General features: G+C 40.3%; 1 protein-coding gene across 4 annotated transcripts in view; it reads right to left on the minus strand.

Moving 5' to 3' along the window:
- The window catches only part of GABRA5 (gamma-aminobutyric acid type A receptor subunit alpha5), a 93475-nt gene that overhangs the window by 59079 nt on the left and 19042 nt on the right, over nt 1–15354 (minus strand). For all 4 annotated transcript variants that reach the window (XM_019485117.2, XM_059720967.1, XM_059720966.1 and 1 more), the window contains exons 4-5: nt 11949–12016; nt 11614–11834 (exon numbers count right to left, since the gene is read on the minus strand). In XM_019485117.2, coding sequence (XP_019340662.1) covers nt 11614–11834; nt 11949–12016 — 289 coding nt within the window. The remainder of the gene's footprint in view (nt 1–11613; nt 11835–11948; nt 12017–15354) is intronic.

Raw genomic sequence — 15354 nt, forward strand, 5'->3', positions numbered from 1 at the left:
TTAGTTGCCCATTCACTCAAATGTGCCAGATCCTTCTGTAGTTCCTCACAGTCCACCTTGGTCTTTACCACTGAATAATTTTGCATCAACTGTAAACTTGGCCACCTCTCTCCTCTACTCTCTTTTCCAGATCATTTGTGAATATGTTAAACAGCACTGGTGCCAACACAGATCCCTGGGGGACCCCACTGTTTACTTCTTCCCATCCTGAAAACTGACCATTTATACTCACACTTTGCTTTCTACTTTTGAGACAGTTTCTAAATCCACAAATATTCCCTGTAATCCTGTGACTACCTAACATGGTTATGAGCCTTTGATGGGGGACACTGTCAAAATCTTTTTGGAAGTCCAAATATATGGACTATGTCAACTGGATCACCCTGGTCTACCTGCTTGTTGACACCCCTAAAGTACTCTAGTAGGTTGGTGAGGTATGGTTTCTCTTTGACAAAGCTGTGTTGATTCTCCCCAGCAAGTCATGTTCATCCATGTGCAGAACAATTGGTTTTTTCATTATTTTTCTACCAGTTTTTCAGAAACAGAAGTTAGGCTCATTGGCCTGTAGTCCCCTGTATCCCTGTCAGGGCTTCCAATCATCTCCATTATTTGATGTGCCTTGCTGAGCTCAGTAATTATTGTAATTGCATCTAAACCATATCTCACTCTGAGTAAGTCTTAGAAAGACTCTTCGGGTTTGGACACATGACACTTTTAAACTGGTACAATCAGCTTTTACACTGGTGTTGAAAAAAAAGGTGGGGGTGATGGGAGATGTAAGACAATGACAGGCTGACTAATGTCAGTCTGTGTTCTTGAAACAAGTGTACCTCTTGGAACACAGCGAATGATCTTTTTTTTTATTCCGAGGCTTTTATCCTAACTTAATATGTGCATGGTGGAGATGGTGGGTGACATAACACTGTAAAGAAGTCTTAAGACATAGATAAGCAGTATAAGTTACTGAACTGAGAGGGAAAAGTTCTGCTTAGGTGATGGTACCTGATTGTCTGCTGTGCAGTTGTTAAATAAATAAACATTTTCCTGGTAGTTCTGTAAGTCTGACAATGCTTCACTTATGAAGCATCACCTCTGTATGGAACTGTGACCAGAGGGAGAGGGCCTTGCTCTAGCTTTCTGTACAGAGGAGGACTTTCACCCATTGTGTTTTGAATCTGTAAGTGCATATTAAGCATTCATTACATGTTAGACTCTGAAAGAGTGAGCTCAGTCTAATGGTTAAAACTCAGGGCTGGGAACCAGGAGCTATGGACAGATGTTTATTTCTGTCCCACTTCTGCCACTTAATTATTCTATGTAAAATATTGCTGGTTTTCTTACCTCACGCCAATGGTGTTGAAGCTTTTATTCATTAATATTTATATGAATATGTAAAGTGCTTTGAAAACCTCAGATGGAAGAAACTACAGAAGTACAAAGTAATCTAATTACTGATGTTATTGTGAGCTTCATTCTGCACAGTAGGCAATTCAGCTCTGCAGTGCAGATGAAAGGTGATTTTTATCATAACTGAGCCAAATCCTTACCTTGGTTTATGCTGACAAAGTGATGGCTGCATTAGACCCATCAGATTGCTTAAACCAACTATACACAGGGCTGACTCTTATTGAATTTACCTGGAGTGTGAATAAAGGGAAAAGGAACACATCTCCCTTCTGTGGTCAAGATCTATTCCATGGTGGAGACCCCAGACAAATACGTGTCTTAGCTTTGGAATATTCATACTGTGTATACACCAAACTCCTTTCTCCTTGGAATGGAGCAGGGAGGGCAGCTAAGCTTCAATGACAAATAAGCTTTTGAGACATAAAGAAGGGGCAAGAGATAATCCGAAGGTCCCTTATATTTTCTTAAACAAACTTAAAGGGGGGGGCTTTGGGGCACATTACTCTCTCCCTGCTAAATTCCTAAAGGGGAAGGTGGAGAAATATTCTTTATAGTAATGGAGCCACATATCAGGCTCTTAGTCAAGACTAAGACCATCAGTTAGAGTTGATGTCTTTCATTCCTTAATATTTATTTAAATATTGATTGCTTAATTTCTCTTTAGTCTTTTCATGTAAAGCATCTAATAAAACGTAAGTATGAGGGAAAAAAGTGTTGAACTACAGAATCTCAAATACCTTATAATAACTTCCTTTTTTTTTAACTGGGAGGTTTAAACTGGAGGTTTTTGAAGCACTGTGTTTTCCAGATGCTGCAGTACATTACAGGGCCTCTTCTCCCTTAGCTGTATCATGTGAAATCCATAGTGCACAACACATCCATCTGTTTGTCAGCTTCTCATACAAATGTCTTTGTACTTTTTCTCTTTGTCCCATATGTCTGAAATGTTTCTTTATCACCTCTAGAATGCTCCCTTCCATTCCAGAAACTGGGCTTCCCTTCAGATTCCAGAGAGCAAAACTCTACCTCAGTTAGCTAAAATTTTAATGGTAATCATTTGGGTAGGTATTAACTGCAGCAATATGGGAATTAATTGAGCCTGCTTTTGAAATGTTCTATTTTCAGAATAAGCAAACTAGATAACAAATTTGAGGGGGGGGGGTGTTTATTTTCTGTTTGTTTTGTTTTATCTAGAGCACCAGATTGCAATGTTTTGCACAATGTGACATGGCTGCAACATTTTGGGGATGTTAATTAATTAAAATGCATAGAGGATATCTGCTTTTTATTTGTCATTTGCCAGTCTAAGCTATACCACACCAGAAGCTGCAAGGCTAGCTCAAAGTGCACTGCCTGTCCTTCCTAGCTGACTTCCTTCTTTTCCTAATATTTTCTTTTGTTTTCCAAGTGATGAGTTATTCTTCCTTTATAGAAGAGCCTGCCCAAGCAACCTAATACATGCACAGGCCACAGCCAGTGACTTACCATAGCAAGAAAACATGAGTGTTACATACATGAAATTTCTTTGATGTGTATGTAACATACTCCAAACTGGAACAAACCTTACAGCTTGATGTTGTAAAATATACTCTTGAAGTAGGCTGCATTTCTGGAAGATTTTTATATATATATATATATACACCTATTTAAAAAGATATTCTAACTATCTAAGGATTGGAAAGACATTGATGATATACAGGTAAAATCTGTGCAAGTCCCTTGCCACATACATCTACAAAACAAAATACTTCCCCCTAATTCCCCAGGGTTTTATGGAACTTTCCCATTACTCCATAATATTGTCCTAGATAGATGTGTGAAATTTATGATATATTCTGTCTAGGATAATTCCCTGTAGACACTTTTAGATTATTAATCAAGAGCCTGATTTTTCAGCACAACATAAACGTACTGCAGATAATAATGCCAATTAAAATGATCATTTTAATTAAAGGTAATGAAATGACTAGGGAGCTAGTCGTTTCAGTGGGCAAAGAGCAGAATAGTCATGTAGATTTTTTTAAATACCTTATCTACTTTTGATATCCTTGACCCATAAGGAGCTGCTTACTTGCTTCCAGACCTTAGCAGTGTAATGGAGGTTCCTATAATGGTTCCACTTTCTTTCAGAGAAACTCCAAGGAACAGTTTCTCTGAAGGTGACAGCTTCTTTTCTGTGTGTTCAGGGGTCTTTCCCATAGAGGTCTGTTCTGTTTCCTCTCCTCTTCTGTGTGCACATTGAACATTAAATTGTTGTTTCGTTTTCAGTAACCAACAACATCTTATCCTTTCTGTCCACCTCAACTGACTTTTTCCAGTACAGATGAATTACTTGTTTCAGTGTCTAATGGATAAAAACTAGCTAATAAAGACTTAATACCGATATAACAGGAATAATGTTTAAAGGATGGTGGAATTGTAGGATTTATATCAGCTTCCCTATCCCAATGAAGGGACATGCTTGCTTTGTGCTACATAGCATGCAGAACCTGATATTATTTCTGGATCTCCAGCAGCTCCTGAATGTCTAGATAATAGCCCTTGCCAATAATGTGAACTCCCTTCTCGTCAGTGCAGAGGCAGAAAAGGATCTTGGAGTCATTATTGATGCCAAAATGAACATGAGCCAACAGTGTGGGGACGCGGTCAGGAAGGCCAACTGCACCTTGTCATGTATCCACAGATGCTTCTCAAGCAGGTCCAAGGACGTGATCCCCCCCTCTATGCGGCACTGGTCAGGTCACAATTGGAGTACTGCGTCCAGTTCTGGGCGCCGCACTTCAGGAGGGATGTGGACAACATGGAGAGGGTCCAGAGGAGGGCCACTCGCATGATCAGGAATCAGAAGAGCAGGCCCTACGAGAAAAGGCTAAAGGACCTGAACCTGTTCAGCCTCCACAAGAGAAGGCTGAGGGGGGATCTAGTGGCCATTTACAAACTAGTCAGGGGGGACCAGCAGGCATTGGAGAGTCCCTGTTCCCCCGAGCACTACCAGGAGTGACAAGAAATAACAGTCACAAGCCGGCAGAGGGTAGATTCAGGCTAGATATCAGGAGGCATTACTTCACTGTCAAGGCAGTTAGGAGCTGGAACTAACTTCCAAGAAAAGTTATGCTGGGGGTCTTTAAAAGGAGGCTGGATGAACACCTTGCCGGGGTCGTTTGACCTCAGTACTCTTTCCTGCCATGGCAGGGGGTCGGACTTGATGATCTGCTCAGGTCCCTTCTGACCCTACCAACTATGAAACTGTGTCTGTGGGGAGGGGGTTGTTTTGCTATTCAATACTTTTTGCTGTGAAAATTCTCTTTTTTTTCTTTTTCTTTTTTTATGGTGCAGGCCTTCTAAAGATGTCCTGGACTTTATTGCTCCAGGAAAGGTTGTTGTGCACTCTTTGTAAGGCTATCTTTAAAACCCAGTTAGACATTGCAACTGGTAAGGAATGCAACTGCCAGCTAATTAAGTGCTGTGTTCTGTAGTGAATGTTTTACCATATTTTGTTCTGATTCATTTTCTGGGTGTGATTCAAGCTGTTTTTTGAATAATGGATCCTGGTTCCTTGAGTTGTATCTTTGGAGTTGTGACTATATCACAGGAAAAGCAAATAGCAGAGGTGCATGAGCTAATGTGCTCCCTAGAGTGGTAGAGTGCCTTCAGTAAAGGCCCTTAATTCTGACTCTCCCTGGTTCTCCTTGGTCTGCCAAAGTCTGAAACTGATGGATGGAGACAGAGAGTCCTTACTGCTTTAGGAGTTTATCAGGTCCATGATGAAGAATCCCTTGACAGGGGACCCACGGGGTAGGGAATGAACAGAATGAAGCATGGGAATGGATGAAAGGGAAGCATGTGTGAGGTGGAAAAAGGCAATTCAAATGCATCTATTTTTAAACTATTGAAATTGTTTTTGTAATAGCTGTGGAGCCAGGCCCTCTTTTATAAATATAAATGCAGCATAAAGATAGTCTGTTTGAGAGGAGAACAAAGCATATTGATTAAACAAACATGGTTCAATTTGGCTAGCTATTTGTATGAACACTGACCATGTCTTTCTAAAATGAAAGTCTGCTAGCTATTCCCACACTTGGGTCCAAGCTATCAGATCTACAACAATAAAAGGATATCCAGCACAGCAGGACAGCCAGAACAGCAGTAAAGAGGAAAAAATCTTCGCAGGTTTTGTTTTTAAAAAGAAAGAACTAGCCTTCTCTAAAAAAAGTCTTGAAAAGTACCCTATAATCCCCCTTAGATTATTTCAACATATAATAATTATACAGTATTGCAATATTTAATTCTCCATTAAAATGTTTCAGAAAAGGTAGATTTAAAAGCACCTGAGCACATACATACATTGTACAAATGCAACTTGCATATTTAACCTTAAAGTAGTATATATTTTTACATGGATAGCTGTACCTGTGCCCTAAAGAGTAACGAGCTTGCTTATGCTGCCATCAAGTGGATATTTAAGTTAATACATATTACAGTATTGATTTATAGCTTTCATTAACAATAACTGCATTTTAAAAATTTTACAGGATTACGTAGGAAATCCTCACCTTTCCAAGGACTAAGAACTACTAGCTAGAATTTTCAAATTCTGGGTAGCTGATTTGGTTTAAAAACACAGCTCTAGTAAGCATATATAGCTAAAGTAACTTTAGTGACTAAAAAGCTAGACTCAAACTCATCTGATTCTACTGGTGAAATTTATCAAAGCTGTTGTCTTTATACACTATCTTCACACAAACCATGGAGCAAAAAAAAAAAAAAAAAAAGCAAACATTAAAATGTTTAATTCTCCTAGAACCAAAAAGTTTTTATTTACTGTCCTCATTTTTCAGAATAGCTCTATACAATAAATAAGCTTTACAAAGGTTATCTTCACATTGAGCTTTTATTTTTGTATAACATGAAATGTCCTAATGGGTTTTTTTAATAGTAGTAGGAAAAATCCTAACAATTTTTAAGAATTCACGAATCTGTCAGATTGCTATGGAGACCAATGAAATAAGAGATGCCTGTGTTAGGTTGCTGCTCTTATTAAAAATAGACATTTAAAAACTCAGCTATGGACAACACTGCCCTCTTGGGGTAGGCAAAGAATTTGCAACATTAATTCATGACAAGTTTGTACAGTGTAAACCTTATTAGCAAAACACAGAAAAGAAGATTAACAAAATGAAAATCAACTAGGAAGCCTGTAGTTTTTTCACAGCACAGAACACTATTGTTAACATCTGTCTAGATGGTATATTGTGGTCCTATTTTGATGCAGGGGGACTGACAATGTGCATGCACAGAAGCACATTAACACTTTTACTGGCAAAATACTTCTTTCATTTCTGACATGGTCAGTATCAATAGAAGATGCAAATCTAAACAATGCATTTTCATTACAATGAAAAGACTTATTTGATCAAATATGAAGAAAGTTAGAAAATAAATGTATTAAATTGCTTTATATTGAAAACAACGTAAGTGCTGGGGGAGCTGCTCTTTTGCACGTGATCCTTTTGTTGTTTATAACCAACATAGTTGTTTACACATTAACTTTAATGCCTAGAGCACATGTAAAAGTGCCCAGAGGTACTAAACTTAATGCGCAGTAGCAAAAGTTTCTTAATGACCATGTTGATGTGCCAGCTGATTATTATACTTAAGATGATAATTTTGCTGGATATTTTCTCTTTCACAGTATGGAATGCCTATTATCCAGAAGTTGAGTATCTGGAAGATCAAGTAAGTGGGAGGTCTCCTGACCTTCCCCCTCAGGGTGAAGTTGTATGTTACAGTTAGACCATACTAAATCTGTGGAATGTTAATCAGTGTTAAAGTTAGAGCAAGCTGCGGGCAGTCACACATTACTATTACATACTATTTCTTGCCTGCGTAGCTCTGATTTGCAACTAGGGGGTTGGTGAGCAGGAGTGTGGCAAAGAGCCAGGACACCTGGGCTCTATCCCTGCTGGGGAAGAGGGGCTGGGAGCAGTACATTCTGAAAAGCTGGAGCACTGAAAATTGCTCATTTTATCTCCATGGAGCAGACTGAAGTTACCCTAACATGAGCTAGGTAGCACAGCTCAGAGTTAACCCTCAACTAAGGTGGCATAACTTTGAGATGCCCAGAGGGCACTTAGCATGAATCAATGAGCTTTCATGTGTGGATGCTCACGTTTTAAGTGCCCTTAGTATGTTCTAAGTGTAATGTGTAACTTCACCCTCACTCTCTGACTCATGCAGACAGTGCTGGCCCCCTGAGAGACTGCCCGGTGATGAACTGCTAGGGAGTTTCCGGCAGGGAACTTGCTACCATGGCCACTGGAACAGCTCTGAACAGACTTTTCAGGGCTGCTGAAGATTCCTTAAACAAATTATCTAGAAAAAATGATTATTCAAAAACAGTGAAACAAATTATTTGAGATAATCAATGTTCTACAATATTTTTATTCACCCTCCAAAGTTCTGCCATTTTTGTTTCTTTTTTAATCATTTCACTATAATTTGCTGTATTTTCTTTTGTGTTCTGATTCAGGCTTTTTGCAAGTCAGTTTCCAATGTGTGTAGCTCTCCTGGTCTTATCAAGAAGGTCTTTTTTCATGGTTTAAATGACTCTTCTGTGTGAATTCTAGCAGACTTGCTTAGTCGCTTTTTTATCTAAACACGTTTTATAGTAAGAATCCATACGATATTGCAGGACACCCCGCACTTTGCTCTTTACCTCCTCTTAATTCAGATAGCCCGGGCAGAAGGTCATTAAAGTGGTTCAGATATCTCTAGCACTGAGTCAGGGCCCAGTTCTCCCCTAATACACATAAATTACTTCTGCATACAGTTTGGGAAATTCCACAGTTGTTCCTGATATACATGTGGGGAAATAACCGCTACACAAGTGGCAGTGGGTTGGCCCCAAAATTCACAGGCCACTGAAAACCAAGCACATCTGATGGGGAATCAGAGGAAGCAAGGCACATCCTTCTAGCTAAAGTTCTGTGCTTCTCTGTTGCCCACACTGTTCACTATGATATCCTCAGGAATGTACTCCAAGAGAGGTGCAGGAAGGCAGTTACAATCAAGCTTTCCTTAAGTGGACACCTCAGTCAGTATGGGCTTGATCATTACTGTCCTGATCTCAGGTTCCCAAAAGATTCAGTAGTAGCTGAAGTTGACTGTTTGCACTGCATACCACAGCATAGCATGAAAATGCCCAAACTAGCCTTACACAAGTTAAACTGAGAGGGGCTTAGACATATTAGTCTGAAGTCAGGGCAGGCAGAAGATAGACCAGCATGGCACATTTAAGATTAACTGGTTCAGAGAGGCATGAGCACAAGTTAAACTGGGTGCCAGAAGCAGACATGTTGCAGTAGCAAGAAGCTCTACTTGACCTAGTTTACAGAGTTTCTCACACTAAGTTGCATGCTGCTGAAGTGAGACTACCTTTGGTACTATGTGCAATGCGGTCTTCTGCAACAGACCACCTGATGGGGGACCCAAGGGAGAAGCACTGCTTAGCCACACTGGCAACAGCACTGGAAGGTTTCCTCTGAGAAATAAGAAAGGAAAGAACTTCCAGCATCACAATCCCTTTGATTTTTTTTTCTCCAACTGAGGCTTTCAAGGGAAGGTATCCATCACTCCAGTCCTCAATCCTTCCTGGTTTACTGGACTGTTTGGCCAGCTGTGTAGCCTGAATCTAGAGATTTAAACTCTCTCTATTGTATAATAGCAGGAGCATATCACTTCAAGTTTTTGTTGATTTAATATCCCTGAGAGATGGGATGGCAGTTGTTAAGGCACCTTTCTGCAACTCCACGGACATGAATTCAGGCCTTGCTCCAGACTCAGTATGACTCAGTTGCCAATAGGCACCTAGTTATATGGGCTGGGGAATCAAAGTTGGGCTGAATAGCATGGTATGCATCCCCCTTGTGGTGCTGTTGGCTATAGAAATTGGCATCTCCTAACCATGCCAGCCTTTATGATTAGGTGGACCTTAGGCCTGGAGGCAATTTAAAGAAAAATTCAAACATGGTTAAGTAAGCGAATTTTTGGTTTGCAGTTTGCTTCTGAACCACAGGGCACAAATCTAGCCCCCTTGTAATGACAGTGGCATGTCAAAGAAATGTAATATTACCCTACTTTTTCTGTGACTTTAGATGTTAGAGATAGCTCCATCTCTAGAACTCTAGAAAATTATCCAGGTGATTTAACTCCTTCCAGGGTTAAGGCAAATGTTTTCCTTCTGTCCATGATGCCAAGGTCTTTGCCAATATACACAAAGAGTTAAGACTTCTGAGATGGGTTTACCTGTACCTGTTGACACACACTATGCATTCTCCTTGTTACATTTTAAAACATGACATATTGCAGCTCTCAACCATTCCACTGGGGATTAGCTGCCATATATTATTTCTAGCACTGAAATTTCTCTCAGAAATGCCTGTCATAAAAGAGCTGACACTCTTGGCACAGGACCACACAGATATCTTGATCTGATTATACATTATATAAACACTCTCTTGGCCTAGGTTTCGATAGGATAGCAGGTACAATAGAATGACCTGACTTTTTTATTTTAAATTTATGAATTGTTTACAAATGGATTGTAGTAAGCCATTCAGAAGGTGATGCATTCTATTTCCTTATATGATATATGCAGTAAATTGGGATTTATTCCTATTGCCTGTCACCCAAAGAAGAATAACCTATTTTATATTCTTGAGCTTCCTTAAAGTTGTGGTTTTCTCTCTAGCCTAGAAAAAAAAAACAATGTGCCAATCCCAAATTATCTTAACCTCAAATTTTTTTGACTGTTACTTCAGACATACCCTTTATGTCATAAAACTAGTCACATATAGTATGCTGGCAACAGAAAGTATCTGGCTCTGTTCCATATAGATTGTAACTTTAATCTGAATTTATTTTACACAAGTGTAAACCTCAAGTAATTCTGTCTTAGGTACAGCACTTGCATTAGTATAACTCTAGGGATGATGGGGCTAGAATTAAGGCTTACAACTTTGAGACCATTTTGGAATTTGGATTTCTCTTGCATCTATTTGACCTTTCGCTCACTCACTTTTTTTTTAAAGATATTGCCACATTGTTTCAGGATTTATCAGTTATCCCTGACATCACGAATGTAACAATTGGCATTAGAAAAGAATAGAATAAGTAACAAGAAAAAATGAGAAAACAAAACCCACAATCACTGCAGGACTTGTTATTTAGATTTTTAGAATTTAATTTTTTGCGGTTGCAAAGAAATAACTAATGATTTCTAAATCTTTCCATTCTTGCAAAGACTTATGCAGCAGGGATTTAGGCATTACTTTGATCTGACAGATACTCTTATGTGATAAGCTTAGGATAAACAGTCTCTTCTCTAGTTGTTTTTTTAATCTCTTTGTAAGTACTGTCACATGACTACACTTTCAATGAAAAACCTGTGAAAGATGAAAGTAAGTATTCATTACTGAAAATTAAATACTTATAATGAACAAATTATTCTAGTCCTATGTAGAATTTGTGTAAGAATTTCAGATAAGTCAGGTAATGCATTAGCATCACGGTTTTAACACTGCTTTAACATTTATATTTGGAAATAATGTGGCTTCATAATATCCTCAGATTGGATGAGGTGCTAGGCCTGGAAGTTCAGGCACCAATCTGATTCTCAGCCTACAAAATATACCAACTCTGGTTTAAAACACATTTGGTAAGATAGTTTTGAAGTGCCCCTGTCCTACTTCATGACAGACTTTACCCTAGTGATAACTTGTCTTTTCGTCAAATTAGTTAAATTGCATGACTTGTAAGCTTTGAGAATTGAAGACATACTGCATCAGACAGATTTAACTTTCTGGCCTTTTACATAGTGCTCTCACATCAATTCATCAGAGCAGCTGCAAAAACAAATAATAAGGAAGTACAGACCTACATAAAAAAGCAAGACTGAATCATCCATTTTGCTGAGAATTCCATTTAAGTAAAGGAAATATTTCAGCCCTAGCATTACTCAGAAATTGCTAATTAATTGGTGGTTGTAGGCAGTGATTATGTTTTCCATTTTTCTTGATATTCTTATAAAATGCTCAAAAAACTACTTCGCTGTTTCTATTCTGAGAGGAAAAAATGTGACACACAAGTATTTGGAAAGGTACCAGGAGTGAGATTCAAAGGAAATCAGAAAATAGCCCAGGTCTTTACCTCATGGTATACAGTAAGGTGCCATCATCTTCAAGGCGTAGAAGTTTGTTTGGTGTTGTCATGTTGTGAGCAATAGACTTCTTGCCATTGTGAAAGAAAGTGTCTGGGGTCCAGATTTTGCTGGCAAGTAGATTGTTAAGAGGGAGCCGTTGCATTGGTCCTTTGAATTGAAGTCTTTCATCTTTCCAGCTTTGTCGGAAAAAGACGTCAATGGTGTATTCCTGGCATAAAGGACCAGTCTTGTTAATACTGCATCTATCTGGAAAATTATCACTTTTAAAGTTATTTTAATAAAATAAATAAGATTGATTTAGCATCCATATCCTGTCACCTACCATTTCTGTGTCTGACACTGGACCAAAACTGGTAACATAGATGTCTGTTTTCACCTGAGTTATTCTCTCTGTAACCAATAAACACAGATCTTGAATAATTTATATAACAAACAAATATACAACCTTGATACATTTCTTTTCTCTGTTAACAATGTTATGTGTTTCTATGCTATTTTAGGCTGCAGCTCTTCAAAGAAGTCAATAGTATGAAATTTGATATGATCTAGGCTCCTTAGAAATTTCTAGCTTCATTTGATTTTAAGAGTTGAATTTCAGAAGTGTTTATGTGACTAAGAGTGCAAGTCCAATTTTCAAGTTTGTTGTCACAAACCTGTTATATTTTGGGATGTTCATTGAATATCATGCATGTTATCATGAATTAGATTTGCTGATCTAAAATGTTCGGATAAAAATAAACAAAATCTAATTTTATTATTTTTATGTTTGCCTAATTTATGATGTTTGATATGAGTATTATTCAATACCCTTGTATGATAGCCGGTCAAAGAGGGCAATTGAGACTACAGTAGGGACAAAGGCTATTCACACCTAGAGGATCAAAACCCAAATGGTTGGAAGAAGTACTGTACTCAAATTTAAGATTATGCCCCCCCAAAATTAGATTCTATACATGAAAAATGTATACATTTGCTACAAATTTCAAGTACAGGATCTAATTATTGGAGGGTTATCTTTCATAGATTTCATAGACATTAGGGCTGGAAGGGACCTCGGAAGATCATCGAGTCCAGCCCCCCGCCCAAAGGGCAGGACATCAGCTGGGGTCATAGGATCCCAGCAAGATAAGCATCCAGTTTCATCTTGAAGGTGTTCAATGAAGGCGCTTGAACAACCTCTGGCGGCAGGCTGTTCCAGACCTTGGGGGCTCGGACAGTAAAGAAATTCTTCCTTATGTCCAGCCTGAAACGATCTTGTAGTAGTTTGTGACCATTCGTCCTCGTCATCCCTTGGGGCGCTCTGGTGAACAAACGTTCCCCTAGATACTGGTGATCACCCCTGATAAACTTGTAGGTGGCCATCAGATCACCCCTGAGCCTGCGCTTTTCCAGGCTAAAGAGCCCCAGGGCTCTCAGCCTGTCATCGTAGGGTCTGCTTCCCTGACCCCTGATCATGCGCGTGGCTCTTCTCTGGACTCTCTCAAGCTTCTCCACATCCTTTTTGAATTGTGGAGCCCAAAACTGGACGCAGTACTCCAGCTGCGGCCTCACTAAGGCCGAGTACAGGGGGAGAATGACGTCCCGGGATTTGCTTGAGAAGCATCTATGGATGCAAGCCAGCGTTTTGGTCGCTTTACTAGCCGCAGCATCGCATTGCAGGCTCATGTTCATCTTGTGGTCAATGATGACCCCCAAGTCTCTTTCTTCCATAGTGCTAACCAACATAGCACTGCCGAGCCTATAAGGATGCTGCGGGTTTTTTTTTCCCAAGGTGGAGAACCTTGCATTTATCGGCGCTGAACACCATCAGATTCTCATCCGCCCACTTGCTGAGCCTGTCCAGGTCAGCCTGGATCACCCGCCTGTCTTCTGGCGTGGATGCTTTGCCCCAAAGTTTGGTGTCATCGGCGAACTTGGCCAGTCCGCTTCAATCTTTAATTCATTCCTCCCACTGCTTCAGGGGCACAGGCAGTGGGGGGCAGGTGGTGAGAGGTGGTCAAGCAACGTTCCTCCTGTTTGTGCCTGCCCCCTTGCCACCTCTGCCCCTGCCTGCTTCCCCACAGCCTCAGGACCCCCTTCCCTACTCTGCTCCCCCTCCTGCCAAGCCTCTGCTCCCTACAACCTCTGCTCCTATTTCCCCAGCTTCTGCTTCCCCTTTCACCACCCAGCATCTGCTCTCTACTTCCCCCATACCCTTGCTCAGTACTGGCAGGCTCTGTCCCCATTCTAGCCTGGGACATGGAGCATGGCCTCAGCCCAGCCTCCATAGCAACCATACCAGCTGCATGCTGTTGCTTCAGGGCCAGGCTGAAGATGTCCTCCATGCTCCAGGCTGCAGTGTGGATAGAGCCTGCCTGCATGGAGCAAAGGTTGTGGGGGGAGTGGGGCAGGTGGGGAAGCAGAGCCTGCGTGGGGTGGGGGGTGAGGAGAAGAGGCTTTCATGGGGGAGATGAAGGGGTGCAGAGGTGGCAATGGTGGTCCGGGGTGGTGGGTAAGCAAGAGCTGTGGCTACAACTCTGACCCCAGGTAAGAGTTAGAGCCAGAGCCACAGCAGCTGCCTGCCCTCTCCCACCCCACCTCACGCTCAGTTGTAAGACACGGGGCTCTTCTGCCCATGTCAAATGGGGAAAAAACCCTCATCTTAGAATTGAGTAAATATGGTCAATACTGAGAATTTATACTGCATAGCTATGCATATTGAGTACCAAGGTGAGGCACCAAGGCCTGACCCAGGCAGGGGAAATAATCTTCTATACAAATAGCATTTGATGAGACTTGAAGGCTGGGCTGGTAATCTTTAGGTCTGAAAAGATGTAAATATTCCTCCTGTTATAAATGGGTCAGTGAAGGTGCCTGACTGGCCAAATAAATGTACATAAGTGGGGCAGAAGTTTATATGCACAATGCTTGACCTTCAAGAATTCTACACAATGGAATTGGCCAGATAAGGACAAGTACTTAAGCCTTGCAAAGGTTTGTCTAAAGCAGTGATTCTCAACCAGAGTGTTGCAAAAAACTTTTGAAGGGCTCTGCATGAAGTGTAAGAATATAAGTAAGGTATGAGGAGATAAATAAAGGCAGGTAGGCTTTAGGTGTGAGGAGATAAGCAGGTTGTTCCTTCTGCCCCCACTGCAAGGAGGTATGCCCTATAATAAATTAGTTTTTGAAATGGGTGCTGCTTGATTCACAAAAATTTTTGAGGGATGCTTCAGCCTGAGAAGAGGTGACCTGAGTCTAAAAAGAGCTTCCTGGGCATAAGATGCTTTGGTCCCTCATCCAGTAGACTGGCAAGAGAACTTGCAACAGGCTCTGACATTTTGAGCTGGGTGAAAGGTGCATTCTTGAGTTTAAGGGGTGTAGGCTGGAGCTGTATTGGTCTAAGGACATAGGCAGACAAGGTTCTTCACGTGAATCTGATATCTTTTATTAGACCAACTTAAATAGTTGGAAAAAAATTTCTTCACAAGTTTTGGGGTTTAAAAACCCTTCGTCAGGCTGAGGAAGCATCTGCAGTTGGTGTATGCTCTTGGGTTTAAGATGAAAAGTAAGATCAGATTATTGTTCTAATAATACCTTTTCCTTGTTTGTTCTTACATCTCTGTTTGTATCACAACATATGGTCACTGATTTTTATGCTTGCTCATGTCTTTATTATAAATCTTTTTCTTATCTTTTATAACCAAGGATCCTGGTTTTCTAGAATTTAAAAAAATCCCCAATTTTCCATT

The sequence above is a fragment of the Alligator mississippiensis genome, chromosome 1 (genome assembly GCF_030867095.1).
Source record: "Alligator mississippiensis isolate rAllMis1 chromosome 1, rAllMis1, whole genome shotgun sequence".
In the NCBI taxonomy this organism is placed as follows: Eukaryota; Metazoa; Chordata; order Crocodylia; family Alligatoridae; genus Alligator; species Alligator mississippiensis.